Source organism: Polypterus senegalus, chromosome 7, assembly GCF_016835505.1.
Source record: "Polypterus senegalus isolate Bchr_013 chromosome 7, ASM1683550v1, whole genome shotgun sequence".
Classification (NCBI taxonomy): domain Eukaryota; kingdom Metazoa; phylum Chordata; class Cladistia; order Polypteriformes; family Polypteridae; genus Polypterus; species Polypterus senegalus.
The window spans coordinates 79,253,829-79,269,155 of NC_053160.1; the positions used below are offsets into that span (position 1 = coordinate 79,253,829).

General features: G+C 36.6%; 1 protein-coding gene across 4 annotated transcripts in view; it reads left to right on the forward strand.

Moving 5' to 3' along the window:
- Positions 1-15,327, forward strand: part of chd1 (chromodomain helicase DNA binding protein 1) — a 181,755-nt gene that overhangs the window by 72,619 nt on the left and 93,809 nt on the right. For all 4 annotated transcript variants that reach the window (XM_039758926.1, XM_039758928.1, XM_039758925.1 and 1 more), the window contains exons 7-9: positions 4,178-4,443; positions 5,189-5,414; positions 6,221-6,321. In XM_039758926.1, the coding sequence (XP_039614860.1) occupies positions 4,178-4,443; positions 5,189-5,414; positions 6,221-6,321 (593 nt within the window). The remainder of the gene's footprint in view (positions 1-4,177; positions 4,444-5,188; positions 5,415-6,220; positions 6,322-15,327) is intronic.

A 15,327-nucleotide genomic window follows, 5' to 3' on the forward strand; every position in this document is an offset into this window, starting at 1 on the left:
AATATTAGATGATGAAATAGAACTTTGACAATGAGAGATTCTTATATATTACAATATATATAGTATTAGTAAATACTGTATATATATATATATATATATATATATATATATATTATATATAAAAATATTTAAACCTAACTGAGGCAGGTAACAAATGTTTCAGACCTTACTCTTATTATATGTTAATTAATGTTGTCTTATTTTCATTTATACTTTTTCTTTTTTTCTCTTCATCATGTAAAGCACTTTGAGCTACATTATTTGTATGAAAATGTGCTATATAAATAAATATTATTTTTGTTAAATGCATGCTCAATGTTCGGGACATTAAATTGTTGCTAATTAAAATAATGAGTAGCTTAGAATTCCTTTTGATGCTTTTTTCATATGATTAGTCCATGACCACAAGAGTAAATATTTATGAAGCCCAAACAAACTCTTCCTTATTGTAGTGCTGGGAGGTATACCGGTTCATAACGAGAACCGTTTTTAAATTTTTGTTATGATATGGATTTTTCTTATACTACAACACCGGTTTAAATAGCCTAAACAACGTTTGGAATGTGGCACAGCGGGAAACTATTTAAGAGGGGACCTTTTTCACAGCTACACTGCTAAACATGCATGCAACAGAGTACATGCATTAGTGGAGGTATTGTGTGGTGAAAATGGACAGAGAGCATTCCGAAACTGAAGCTGTAGCAGACGATAAAGTTGAACATGATGACACAGAAGAACATTTACTGAAAAAGGGTGTCATGTTGTCTGCAGATACTTTGGTTTTAAAAGGTCGGATGTGGACCATTATTTTAAAATTTGTGACTGCCGTTTCTATAGTACTGAATAATACGGCAAGCCAAGTAGCACTTTTTTCTTCTTCCCAATACTTGAATACTGTGTAATGTACCTGGGTACTGTGTAATAGTGTGACGATGCCGGTCCCCTAAAGACTCCCTCTTCCCATGTGGGAATCTGTTGAACCAACACCGTCTATAATTATGACCGAGATGAGCTGTCGAATCTCATTGAAGCCAGGGGATGGTGGAAAGTGGTCAAGTGCTTTTATTAAAAACAGGCAAAGTAAAAGCAAGTGTCCATTGTGCAGTTCCAAAAAAAAATACAGTACCCAAATAAACAGCAAGTCCATAAAACCAGTGAAATGTGGGAATAAAATCCATAATAAATAAATAAGTCTGTTAAAATAGATGTTAAAATGCAGTCTCTCTCCTTATCCGATCACAGCCCACCACCTTCTGTCTCCCCGGCTCACCCATCACCGTTGTTGCCGGTGGAGCCTCTGCAGCACAAACTCCTTTCTGCCGACCCCCAGCTTGGCTGCTGCCACACTGCACAACCAGACCGTCATAGGTCGGCACATCTCCCGTCTTCCGTCGCGCTCACTCACTCGCTCCTCCGATCCACTGGGGGGCCTTTGCAGTGGCTGTTCCATGGCTCTGGAATGCCCTACCAGAGAACTTGAGAACACAGCAGATTGTGGGCTGTTTTTAAAAAAACAGCTAAAGACTTTTTTATTTAGGAAATCATATTAACAAGAATGCCACTATTTATTGTTTTATCTCTGTTTTTATCTTGTCTTTGTTAAATTTTTTCATGTAGCACTTTGAGATTTACTACTAATGTAAAGTGCCTTATAAATAAAATGTATTATTATTATTGCCTTACATCTCGCTTGCCCCATTCTACATGCTTAGTCAGTGGGGTGAACCAGCCCCTTGTGCGCCTCACCCTGCGCTCCCTCACGGAGACCCAGCTCATGCTGCCTTCTCCTTCCTGGTGTCTGGTTTGTCTACCCATGACTGCCTTTTCCCTTCTTTAACCTCCTTCTGTTCTATCTTTTCTTTTTTCCTTCCCCCTGTCCTGCCGGCCCAAAAATGTATGTCTCCATGAATGCAGTGCCTTAATCACATGCCTTAGTAAGCCAATGAAGCGATTGAGAATGATCACACCCGCACATGCAGGTGCGACTTGCCCCAATTACCTCTTCAACTCCCCGCGGCCCTACAGTCTTGCCCATGGAGATGGACACGGCTAACTGGATTTCAAAACTGGCCATATTTTTTTTTTAATCCGTGGACCGGCTATACAACAAATAGCATTATAAAGGCAAGTTGCAGTTGTATTATTTATGTATATAGCTTAGCTTGAAGCAAGGTCCATATTAATGCAATTTGCAATATGATGGATCAGTTGGTAAAGATGTCATTACCAAATTGTACTTGTTTTATTTTATTTTTATTTGGTGAATACTGTGTAATGTACCTGGGCTTGAAGCATTGAAGAAATAGTATTATTACTGGAAGTTGCACTATTATTTATTTTATTAATATTTTGCAGTTTAATGATGGTAAAGTTGTTTGAAAAAGTCACTTTAACGTGTCAGTGGAAAGAGACTGTTAACATTAACAGAAAGTGTAGTTGGTTTACCAAAAATATTTACTATTTATTCCTTTTCTAAGGTAGGTTCAGTGCAATACAACTTTTGAAAAGCACCTCTGGAGTCTAAATGCCTCTTTCGATGGTTGAAAATATGTTGGCAAAATTATAGTTTTAAGTTGTTTGCAAAATTTGTTCAATAAAAGGGTTCTGTATTTTGACTGCAACTGTCATGCAGTGTGATTCCTTCTCTTCATTAGTGCCACCCCCTTGAAAACTATCATTTTATGGGGAAATGCATATCTGTATTAATACTTGTGTGCACATTAAAATGTTTTTTGTACAATGTACAATTCTCATGACAGGTGACTAGGTTATTCTTAGCCAGTCTATTGCAGTAATTACAGTGGATAATGTGGTTAATATCCAGTCATGCATGGGGAAAAAAATACTGTCAAATACTGTGAAACCGTTATAATTTTGAAAAATTTTTGTTTTATCGCCCAGCAGTGCCGTATAGATGAAAAGTCCACATCCTGCCCAGTTATTGTGTGATATCAGCTAGATTGAAGCTTTTCTTGAATCCAAACTTGTGCACCAGACAGCTGCCAAATGTTGTGTAAACACGAGTAGCATTTAGCATTGTTCCGTTCTTGTCCTTTTCAAAACCTGAATGTTCTGTGGATATTTCAGTTGTAGAGGCTGCATCGCCTTGACTGTTATGACAAGTCAACACAGGCTTAAATCCTTCTCTGAGAAGTGGAAAACTGTATTAACTAGCAAGTGAATATGTGAAAGCCTGAAGTATGATTACTCTATCTGTCACAATTCATTCCTATATCCACATCCACCATCAAAGTCCATCAAAACCTGTTTGATTTTAACTATGATACTTTCAGAGTCTTCATACAAAGTGACTCTATTGAATTAGGTCAATTTCTTCCTTGTCCTCTCAGGAAAGAGCAAAACCCAATTTGTAAATCACTTTGTTTACAGCCTGAGCTGCAAATTTTTGTGATCTTTGAAAAGACATCTTAAGATCTAGTTGCAGTGCGTTTCCATGTGCTAATTTGTTAGCAGAGGCAGTAGCCAGTATGATTCACAGTAAAGGGGTGGAAGTTCTATTTCAGATTACACCTTTCTGATTACTAACAATATCCCCATAAGTTAACAAAGATAATGACTTCAGTCACTCCTAAACATCACACCATGAAAAAGGATCATTCTCAATCTCCTAAATCATTTGTACAAGTTGGGAGACCGATCCTATCTTGCCCCTTCAACCTAAACATACAGCATCAGGTGCTGAAAGGGTGGTCTGAGCTCTGTGATCTCTATCAAATGTACAAGGAAACCAGCTGTTAAATCAGTTTTCATAAACTACTTGTAACTACTCAAATAAGGCTCTATCGTTACATTACATGCCTAAAGAGTCTGATAAAAAGCAGTATGAATCAGAATTATGCTATTGATTTTTTTTTTTCTTTTTGGTTTCCTAAACTTACCCTCAGTGTCTTGAATTTGATTGTGATGCTGTTTTACTTGCATAACAGTTGTCTGGGTTTATGTCTATGGTAAATTCCCAGGTTGAGTTTCCCAGAACAACAGAGTCCAGTGTTGCTTACAAACTGCCTTAGATCCAGAAGTATACTAGTAAATTCTGGATCAGCATGTGTTTGTGAAACAGGCTGAGTTGTTTACATAGGAATGGTGAATTATTTAATGCAAGTTATATTATTTCTCAGTTTTTACCCAAAACATTTTCCACTTTTTGCTTCCTTAGATTAAATGCACGTAATGGTAAAAAAGTCAAGTCCCAGAAAAAAAAGCAGGTAAGCTCGTCATCTGAGGATGATGATGATGAATGCAATGACAAGAAGGGCCCCCGCCGTCAGGCAACTGTAAATGTGAGCTACAAAGAGCTTGAGGACATGAAAACTGATTCTGATGACTTAGTGGAAGTATGTGGAGAAGATGTTCCTCAACCAGAAGAAGATGAGTTTGAGACATTAGAAAAAGTAATGGAAATGAGAAATGGAAGGAAGGGAGGTAAGCTTGCAAAATGCTGTTGGTCTCCTGTTTGGGTTGCTTGTTGCAAAGTGAGAGTAGTTTTGGTCTAATATAGTGCTTCTATCTTCTGATGCTGCTCCTCTCTCAAAAACAACATTGTATAGTAGTTTTGACATATTTGTTTAGTAGTTGCATTAAGTAGTGAGAAGTTAAGCAGAATGACACCTTATGTTATATACAGTGCATCTGGAAGGTATTCACAGCGCATCACTTTTTCCACATTTTGTTATGTTACAGCCTTATTTCAAAATGGATTAAATTCATTTTTTCCTCCGAATTCTACACACAACACCCCATAATGACAACGTGAAAAAAGTTTACTTGAGGTTTTTGCAAATTTATTAAAAATAAAAAAAACTTTTTAGTTAGCCAGTAAAAGGTGTCATTTTGCTTGACTCACTACATTCATAATGGCTAACACGGTACAACACCTTAGTACTACAGACATACTGTAGTTGTGTTAAGAAATATGAAGGTTATTCTCCTGTTGTTCATCATTTCAAGTGCTTTGTATGTTTATTTTAATTATTTGAGTTGAATAACTACTAAATATGTATTGTGACCACTTTAAGCTACTGCTTGTGATAGGTTTTTTTTTTTTTTGCACATTTTGAAAATTTAGAGAGCATTAAATGTGTTTTGTCTTACAGTTGTCAGTTTGTAGTTAATTCAAGGTTTTTTGATTAATCTTGTTCTGCTGTGTCACATTCACAATTTACTTTAGCTACTGGTGCATCAACAACCATCTATGCAGTTGAGACAGATGGTGATCCAAATGCTGGTTTTGACCCAAAAAAGGAAGCAGGAGAAATTCAGTATTTAATCAAATGGAAGGGATGGTCACATATTCATAATACATGGGAGAGCGAGGAAACACTTAAACAGCAGAATGTTAAAGGAATGAAGAAACTTGATAATTTTAAGAAAAAAGAGCAGGATGTAAAAAGATGGTAAGTGACCTTTGCTCGTTGATCTTGAAGTACAGTGTAATGTAGTAGCCAAGCCTTAAGCCCCAAATTTGCCTGTTCATTTCCCACCTCTGAGTCAAAACTATGTCCCTTAACCTGTCTGTGCCCCAAATGTAAAAATGTATATGTAAGCAGATTTACTATACCCTAAACTTGTAATTCACCTTGAATACATATATAAGAAAAATTTAAGCTACTGATGGTGTAATACCAGCGAATATCATATACAGATACCAACATGTTACCATATATTTCCATGATGCTGCTTACTAGTTCTCAATTAATTGAGTCCTTGCCGTACATGAAAGTATCAAGTAATGCTTAAGCTTTAGTTTGGTGTCTGTACCTTCTGTAATTTGTTGACTTTGTTGATAAAGTTCAGTTTGCACCAAAATGAGCAATGTTCTTTAGCTTTGCTGTTATTCTACAACACAACGCAAACTTGTGGTATTTATTTTATTCTGTTCCTCTTTAGTTGAACATGGGTTGATCCAAATTCTAGACTTTAGAGCCTGTCCAATTTTTTTCATTTTGTTGAAGACCGTGATGTTCTTACAAGGTGGTGTCACAGTATGAATAATCATTAAACTAAAACTCTGAATCAGTCAGTGATTGCTTTCCCTGGGTTGCACATATCTGTTGCACAACAAACCTGGAATGCAGGTGAATTGAAGTGTGTTCCTTACCTAGTCCATAGCAGAATTTTAAATCATTAAACATCAGTTTCATTTTTTTGTGTTTTAATCCTTGCAGTGTCACATCTAATACTATATATCTCTTTCTACTAGGCTAAAATCAGCATCTCCTGAAGATGTAGAATATTTAAACTGCCAGAAAGAACTTATGGATGACCTTCACTCACAATATCAGATAGTGGAAAGAATAATCTGTAAGTAATTTTTCTTTCATACAGCGGACCCAATGTTTTAAACTAATTACATTGATCAGTTATTTTCTACAGTACAGAATTTGAAAGTACTGTAATAGTAAAATTATAACTTGAAACAATAATTGAAAATTTGCCAAAGACTCATTTGTCCAACAAGTGATCAAAAGTTTTGAGCCTGACCTTTTAAGGGTAATAGGCAGATTGAACAGTCTGGAGAACTGGGTGAATGTAGTATCTTCTAATTCACAGATCACCTTTTGTAACCCAAGAAGTGGGTACATTGTCATGTACCGAAAAGGTGATATTCTCCAGCTTTCTCCTCAGCTTTTCTTTTCTATGCTTCGTTTGCATCAAAGTATAAAGCAAATTAAAATACTTGCAGCTTTCTCTTCTGCTTTTTTCTGATTGCTACAAAATATAAAGCAAATTGAAATAATTTCAATCAGTAATATGTGCCTTTTAAGGCATTTAAATAGTATGGATCACAGCACCAACATCACAATAAAAGTTGTAAGCATGATGTTTCTAGAATTTCTTTGGTGTTGGAGAATTGCCATGCATCTGATACTTTGTCTCAGTAATGCTGATATACAGGTAAAATTCCGTTACAACGAACTCCCAGGGACCTAAAAAATATTTAGTTGTAACGAAAATTTTGTTGCAATGAGATTCTGTATTTGTTACTATAGTGCTTTCTTTAACTTGTATCCAGGTGTTTGCAATCATTTCAATAGCTTATTTCGTGTTAACTTTAATCTCCTCCTGCCTACAAGTTATGCTGACGAGGCATTTTCTCAGCATTTCCTTGCGATAATACACTCGGTGCAAATGATGCCCAAATCCAATGGCTGAAGCACTGCTGTGCAATTGGGTGGGAGGAATTCAATGCAAACATTATCTAAATGTGGAAGCATGTAGTGGGCAGCACAGTTATCAATCAGGAGCTGAATCATCCTTCTTCATATTGTGAGGTTTCTGAACTCTTTTGAGACCCCCACTCCCCAGGTCAGTGACCAAGTAATCCTGTTATCTGCAATCACAATTTACATGCTCCTAACCTTGCATCACCCATCGAGACCTTTTCTGTTTATTTTGGCGGAGAGATGCACGATAGCTGTGAAGCCTGCTGGTGCCCCGTACAGACGCGGTGATCGCGCTTCGGGATGCTCTTCGGCGTGCTGTCTAATTGGGGAGGCCCCAAGAGAGTTTACAAACCTCACATTTTCTTGAATGAGTGCTGCATTAATAGGAATGTTGAACAAGCATCACAGTGTTTCTGTTTGGGGATCATTGGGCACAACTGAGCTGCGGCCACAGAACTAACTGCGCTGTGGATGATTCATTCAGGTATTTGTAATGAAAGTATCTGTTGAAAGTACTTCGTAGTATGGGGAAGCTGTCGGGACCATAAAAATACTTTGTTGTAAAAATATTTGTTGTATTAGAATTTTAACTGTATTCAATTTTCATACCCAGTTCAAGTTTGTGCCAGTTCAAATTAATCAACTTGATATTCTCCTTTGAAAATGTAATGTTGTGATACTTCATTTTACTAATTGCCACGATGTTCATGTTTAATTGTTTTGGAAGAATGACCTCATCTGACCCATTACTAATTCTGCAATCTCATGCACCTTTAATTCTCACTATTTCATTATGACTCGCTTCTAGTTGGTAACATTTTCTTGTGGCATTGAACACCAGCTAGACTATTCCATCTTTGAGAGACATTAGGTCACCTCTGCATTCTGCAGTCCAACTCTTGATGGTGACGTATTAAGAAGACTGGCCCTGATCCTAGGCCAGTTGTCTGTTGGTAGAAATTTTGTGAGCACAGTACTTGGTTTTGCAGTTTTTGACAGAAATGTTGAATCGTTTCTAAAACAAATAGTAGAAACTTGTTGTTCTCATATATTAATAAACAGGAGGTTATGTTTGGCCATTTAAAAATCAGCACAATAAAATACCACTGACAGGCTTAGGCTCAAAACTTTTTGATCACTCGTCAGATGTGTGAAAATGCAGTGCAAAGCTCACATTACCAATGGGTATTGGGGGCAGAAATTTGAAATTCAGTATCAATCAATCAATCAACATTTATTTATATAGCACATATTCATACAAAAAAATGTAGCTCAAAGTGCTTTACAAAATGAATAGAAAAATAGAAGACACAATAAAAAATAAACATAAGTCAACATTAATTAACATAGAATAAGTAAGGTCCAATGGCCTGGGTGGACAGAAAAAACAAAACAAAAAAAAACTCCAAAGGCTGGAGAGAAAAAAAAATAAAATCTGTAGGGGTTCCAGACCACGAGACCGCCCAGTCCCCTCTGGGCAATCTACCTAACATAAGTCAAACAGTCCTCTTTGTATTTAGGGTTTTCATGGAAGAACTTGATGATGATGGTCACGTAGACTTCTGGCTTTCAGTCCATCAATGTTGGTGCATCATGATGCTTTGAGTAGGTGGTGGTGGCGCAGGCCGCCACCACAAAGAAACCGGAAAAAGAAACAGAAGAGAGAGTTGGGGTCAGTACGGATTTTAGAGCCACTATGAATAGTTATTATGATGAATTGAACATTCAGAGTATCAGTATTAAGTTAAAGTGAAGTTAGGAGAAAGCCATGTTAAAGTAATGTGTTTTCAGCAGTGTTTTAAAGTGCTCTACTGTATTTGCCTGGCGAATTCCAGATTTTAGGTGCATAACAGCAGAAGGCCGCCTCACCACTTCTTTTAAGTTTAGCTTTTGGAATTATAAGGAGACACTCATTTGAAGATCTAAGGTTACGATTTGGAATATAACGTGTCAGGCATTCCGATATATAAGATGGAGCGAGATTATTTAAGGTTTTATAAACCATAAGCAGTATTTTAAAGTCAATCCTGAATGACACAGGCAACCAGTGTAGTGACATCAAAACTGGAGAAATGTGTTCAGATTTTCTTTTCCCAGTTAGGATTCTAGCAGCTGCATTCTGCACTCGTTGCAAGTGATTTATGTCTTTTTTGGGTAGTCCTGAGAGGAGTGCGTTACAGTAATCTAGTCTACTGAAAACAAAAGCGTGAATTAATTTCTCAGCATCTTTCAATGATATAAGAGGTCTAACTTTTGCTATGTTTCTTAAGTGAAAAAATGCTGTCCTAGTGGTCTGATGAATATGCGATTTAAAATTCAGATTACAGTCAACGGTTACACCTAAATTTTTTACTTCCGTCTTAACTTTTAATCCTAGTGCATCAAGTTTATTTCTGATAACCTCATTGAATCCATTATTGCCAATTACTAAAATAAGTAACAGTTAATAACAGTTAATAACTAAGTAACAGTTCACACTAGAAATGTTCCGTGTTGAGAAAGATTGACTCTGGATGTGCTTGTGGGGAAGAGAAATCTGCCATACGCATTGCCAAAGTCCCAAAATAACAGACAAACAATGTGGAAAAAATTCTTTGTAGTCATCGTTATTTGGCACTAATCATATGGCTGAGAGTGCCAGTCTCAGCTATTGAAATGTGAAAGAAACACTGCAATAAATGAGCTATGTATACCCCGTTCCTCATGTAATCACAAAAGCCCTGTTGATGTTTGTATAGTTAAGTATGCTATGATGCAAATCATGCACTGGAGATGCTGTCAAGTTTTATACAGCTGCATTTACATAAATGTTGTAGTGTATCATTAAATAATCAGTGGTAAGTCTTCTGCCTTCCTCATTAACTGAAAACATCTTTTTTTTCACTAGGTAACAACAAAGAGCCAGTATTGACTTCCTTAGATAATCTGCATTATTTACTGGTGACTTCACATGTTATGAGAATTACTAAGCAGTGTAGTGTATAATGAAAGTGAATAAACTAAAACGGTGTTAGATTTTGTATAACACAGTCATAATCCAAATACATGAAGAGAACACCTTTAAGTAGTAAGCAGTATTGAGTACAGTTCGGTGGTGTTAATGAAAAGCAGACAGCTAGGTGCTACACCAGAAATGTACTATACTATTTTTTTTAAGCCTGTTTAATCCTAATCAGTGTTGTGGGGGTATGCAGCCTGACCTAGCAAGAATGGATCACCAGCCCATTGCAGGATGAACAGACACACACGCACTGACGAATTTAGTGTTGCTAGTCCACCTGACCTACGTATTTTTACACTGCGGGAGGAAACTGGAGCACCTTGAAGGAAACCCATGCAGACACGGGTAGAAAATGCAGGGAGGGCCTGTAATGTACACTCCAATTACTTTTCAGCATTTCCTTGGTTGTATATTATTTTTCTGGTGCCACGACCAATTGGTAGGAATGAAGCGATATCAGGGGCACAAACAAGTAAAAAGTAGCTGTTCAGCAACATTTGTGGTAATTAAGCATTCTTTTGATTAACATCATTCCCACCCAAACCTTCACCCCCTGCACCCATCACTGTTTAACAATACAAAAAACTCTTGTCCATAAATAAAAAATACATTTCACTAAAGACTTTTCTTGGTTGTGGCACAGCTGAGCTGACAGAATAACATGTTTCATATTCTAAAAGGTGCTTTAGAGTTTTTTGGGGTCTTTTTTATTATTTTGGCCTAAGCGTCACTCTGGCAGTAAAAATGGTTCTAAAAGTGTTTGTCCCAAGTGTCACTTGCACAAGGGTATAGGTGCATCTCATGGCAAACCCGAGGTTTAGTCGGGCTGTAAAAGTGCCAACAATATTCGTGGCGAGTCTTACTCAGGAAACGATATAGGTGTGTCTTGCATAACTGTCAGGCCCAAAGGTTACCAGGGCAACAGCGCAAACACGTCTTCTCCAGGCCTCATAATGCGAGATGCTTCTTATCAGCATTGATGATGAAATGAATATGTCATCAGGCAGTGAAGTTAAAATGAACAGTGAAACCGAATGATTCTTGGAATCCAAAAGAGACACTCATGTCACTCGCACGTGTGCTGTGTGCTGTTCATATTATTATTCATTTTTATTATTTGTATTATACTTTCTACAGTTCTGACTTTGTACTTTTAGTGTTTTGCAAATTTTACAGTATAAATATGCCTTCTTTATCTCTAAATATAATGCCTATGTACCCAAACTATCCCGAAGCAATGTTTGCATTGATTTTTATTTTTTGTATCTCACACCCTCATACACCTTTATTGTAAGAGCATCCCTTATCTATGATGGAGCAATCGATCAGAAGAAAATATGAAGTTGGTTTTAAATCAAAAGTCATTGAAGTAGCGGAAGAAATTGGTAACTGCACTGCTGCAACAAAATTCGATGTGTCTGAGAAACTGATGTGAGATTGGAGGGGGTACGAAGATGTTTAAAAAAATAAATAAATAAATAAAAAAAATAAGTGTCGCATTTTTGAATGGGCATACAGTATAAGTCGGGTCTGATTTTTATGATCGATTTTTTGGGTTTCAAGATGTGATTTATATGCGAGTATATACAGTAAATGTATTATTGAAAGTCCATTTTTATTTAAACTATTCCGGCCCAAACCATGCCGTTCATTTGTTCATGAAGTTGAACAAATATACTTGTCTGTCTGGAATTTTTAATACAGATTTTTTAACCATGTACCTTTTTTAATAGCGTATTATGTTCAACTAAATTATTAAATCATTCATACTTTAAAAAAGCAGGAACATATTCTGGAATTTCAGAAATACAGCGAGAAACGCATTTCATTTTATATGCAGCAATGTTTTACATGCATCCAAAGACCTACTGTACTTGGATTTGCCTCATCCATCAGTTCCTAACCCAACACCATAAGACAGAAATCAAACCAGACACAAAAATGTTAGCTCTCCAAAAAGAAAAGAATGCAAGAAATTTGGGTGAGGGAGATAAAATTATGCATCATTGCTATTTAGACATTTAGAAAAGTAACTACTAAGAAAAAGGACATGGAGATATTTAGCCTGTTGTAACTGGAATCTGATAAGAGGTGCTCAGTGTTGATCTTGTATCATAATCTATTGCGCTCCACTGTTCACTTTATTACACATTTTTTTATGTACATTTTACAGAAAGTGTCTTTTCTGGTCTTCAGACCAGCAATTTACTGTAAATAAGTTTTGAGTATTTGTTGAAATATTTGTCATGTTGATGGTGGACCTGATTTTTCCTAAACAGCTGTAACTTGGGCTATACTCTGATTTAATTGCTTGAATTCTGATCAGACAGTAATTTTCTTCCTCAAATAGTGTTTTGTTAAAATATTTAGTTGTTAGTGAAACAAGTAAGCCCGTGGTCCTGAAATAAAATGTAAATAAAAGTTTTGTTATAAATTAGGTGTTGCTGATACTTTTATGTTCTGAATAGTTGACTTCTTTTAGTTCCTGTAGAAGTTATAATGTATTACTTGTTCTGGCTTATATAGATCAAGCTGAAAATGAGTTGGTGGGGACAGTGCAAGTTAAAAATGAAAGAATCTTTTATTGAAAAAAGAGAAAATCATGAAACATTGAATATGTCACAAAGTAGCAAAATATATAAATTAACAGATATAAAAATATATTCTTCAGTAGGCAGATCCATGCAAGGTTAAAAAAATATCATCTCAGCAATGAAAGATCAAGTGATGACCTCAACTTCAGTTAAACTTCAGTTACATTATAAAAGGAGATTCTGTATCATATATGAGGTGCCATTGATCATTCCTTTTTTGCCATTAAGGCTTTTAAGAACCATGTATATTTCTCCTTTTCAAGATTGTTTGTGCAGTGGCAGTCCTGAAGGTGTCAGAGGGTTAATGAATGTAAGGGGGGATATAAGGTTATCATTTTCGTCTTCAGAAGTAATATTAACTGAACTGAAGTATGTATTTTTTTTTAATTGTATGTTAATGTCAAAGCAGGTGTTGCTCTTAAGACAGAGGAGTTCATTCCCCATTTGAAGCACAAAATCAGCTTTTTCGTGGTCTACTATCATGTTTGTGGTTAATCCAAAATAGGATTATCTAAATGGGATTATTCTTAAAAAGGCTTCTTTAATTAATTTGTTGTTTCTGTAGCGAACAACAGGCAGGGCTTGTTTAAAATGAACACCAAATATGACCACTTTGCCTGCAAAAGGTATGTTCATGTAGGAAATGTCTTGTAGATTTTGAGCAGTAAATGTTAAGGCAAGGCTTCAGAGCATCAAAGCTTCATCAGTAAAATCAAGCGTCTCTGATAGTTCTGTGATCTTGGGCTTATCTTTGTAGTTAAACTTTTATGCAGATTCAGTGGGATTTTATAAATGGAATGTACTGTTTTCCCAACAGCTGAGTGTGCACTGCAGCGCTAGTTGAAGACACTGCTATGACATTTTCCCCAATTGCCTTTAGTTGGTGTATCATGGAGCGGCAAAGAAATGTTTTTCCAGTCCTGTCTGGTCCACCCAAGTTAATTATTTTTGGTTCACACTTTGCCGCCCTTTATGCAGTTTAATAAAGTTTGATGACCAGTAATTACATTTAACAAAAATCCTGTATTGTTTTTGGGAATGCATTGTTTTTAGAAAGTATGTAAGCAGTGGGAGCAGTTTGTGTAACGTAACATAAAAGATTAAATATAAAGAACAGTAAACTCTCTTCCAGTTTTTTACACACATAAGATCTCACATTTGATTATGAATTCTGAACACTTCTTTGACAGTCATATTCATTTCTCCATCTTTGTAAAGTAGTTCTTTCCTTTTTTTTTTTTTTTTTAATTCGGCACTTGACACCCAGTAGATGTCACTGCTCTTTTTACTATTGTGATACTGTCTGTCACAATTGGCCTCTACAATTTTCTTGATACTCAGTAAATGTTGCTGCCATTCATTTTCTTTACAACTTGTCACTTGGTTTTGAGATCATTTTGCTGTTATAATCCTCCTCCTACAGATCACTTTGCCCTGGTTGCTGTTACCTGAAATTTCAGTAATGTATCTGGTCATGAGCTTTTAATCAAAACCATGATCAAAGTTCTAGCCATAGTGGCTTCCAAGTAATTATGTGACAAATGCACAGACCATAGCAACTGAAATTATGATAGAGAGATATACAGGTGCATCTCAGTAAATTTGAATATCATCGAAAATTTTATTTATTTCACAAGCAACAGGGATAACTCTCTGGCCTTGAGAGGACTGTGAAGCACAGCCCATTCAATAATTTGGGGGCGATCCACAAGGAGTGGACTGTGGCTGGAGTCAGTGCTTCAAAAGCCACCACCACACACAGACGTATCCTTACCTGGGCTAAGGAGAAAACTGACTGGACTATTGCTCAGTGGTCCAAAGTCCTCTTTTCAGATAAAAGTAAATTTTGCATATCATTTGGAAATCCAGAGTCTGGTGGAAGTGTGGAGAGGCACAGAATCCAAGAAGTTTGCACAGTCAGTGATGATTTGGGGAGCCATGTCATTTGATGGTGTTGATCCACTATATTTTATCAAGTCCAAAGTTGGCACAGCTGTGTACAATGAAATTTTAGAGCACCTCATGCTTCCCTCTACAAACAAGCTTTATGGAGATGCACTTTGATAGTGGCCTTTAGCTTATCTGCATAGTTTCTCTATGGGGTTTAGGTCAGGCATGTTTGCTGGCCAATCAAGCGCAGTGATACCATGGTCATTAAACCAGGTATTGGTACTTTTGGCAGCGTGGGCAGGTGCCAAGTCCTGCTGGAAAATGAAATCTGTGATAACACCAAATTTAACACACCTGCTTCCCATTCACACCTGAGACCTCATCACACTAACGAGTCACATGACACTGGGGAGGGAAAATGGCCGATTGGGCACAATTTGGACATTTTTCACTTAGGGATGTACTCACTTTTGTTGCCAGCGTTTTAGACATTAATGGCTGTGTGTTGAGTTATTTTGAGGGGACAGTTGTTATTTATACAAGCTGTACACTGACTACTTTACATTGTATCAAAGTGTCATATCTTCAGTGTTGTCCCATGAAAAGATATCATTAAATATTTACAAAAATGTGAGTGGTGTACTCACTTTTGTCAGAT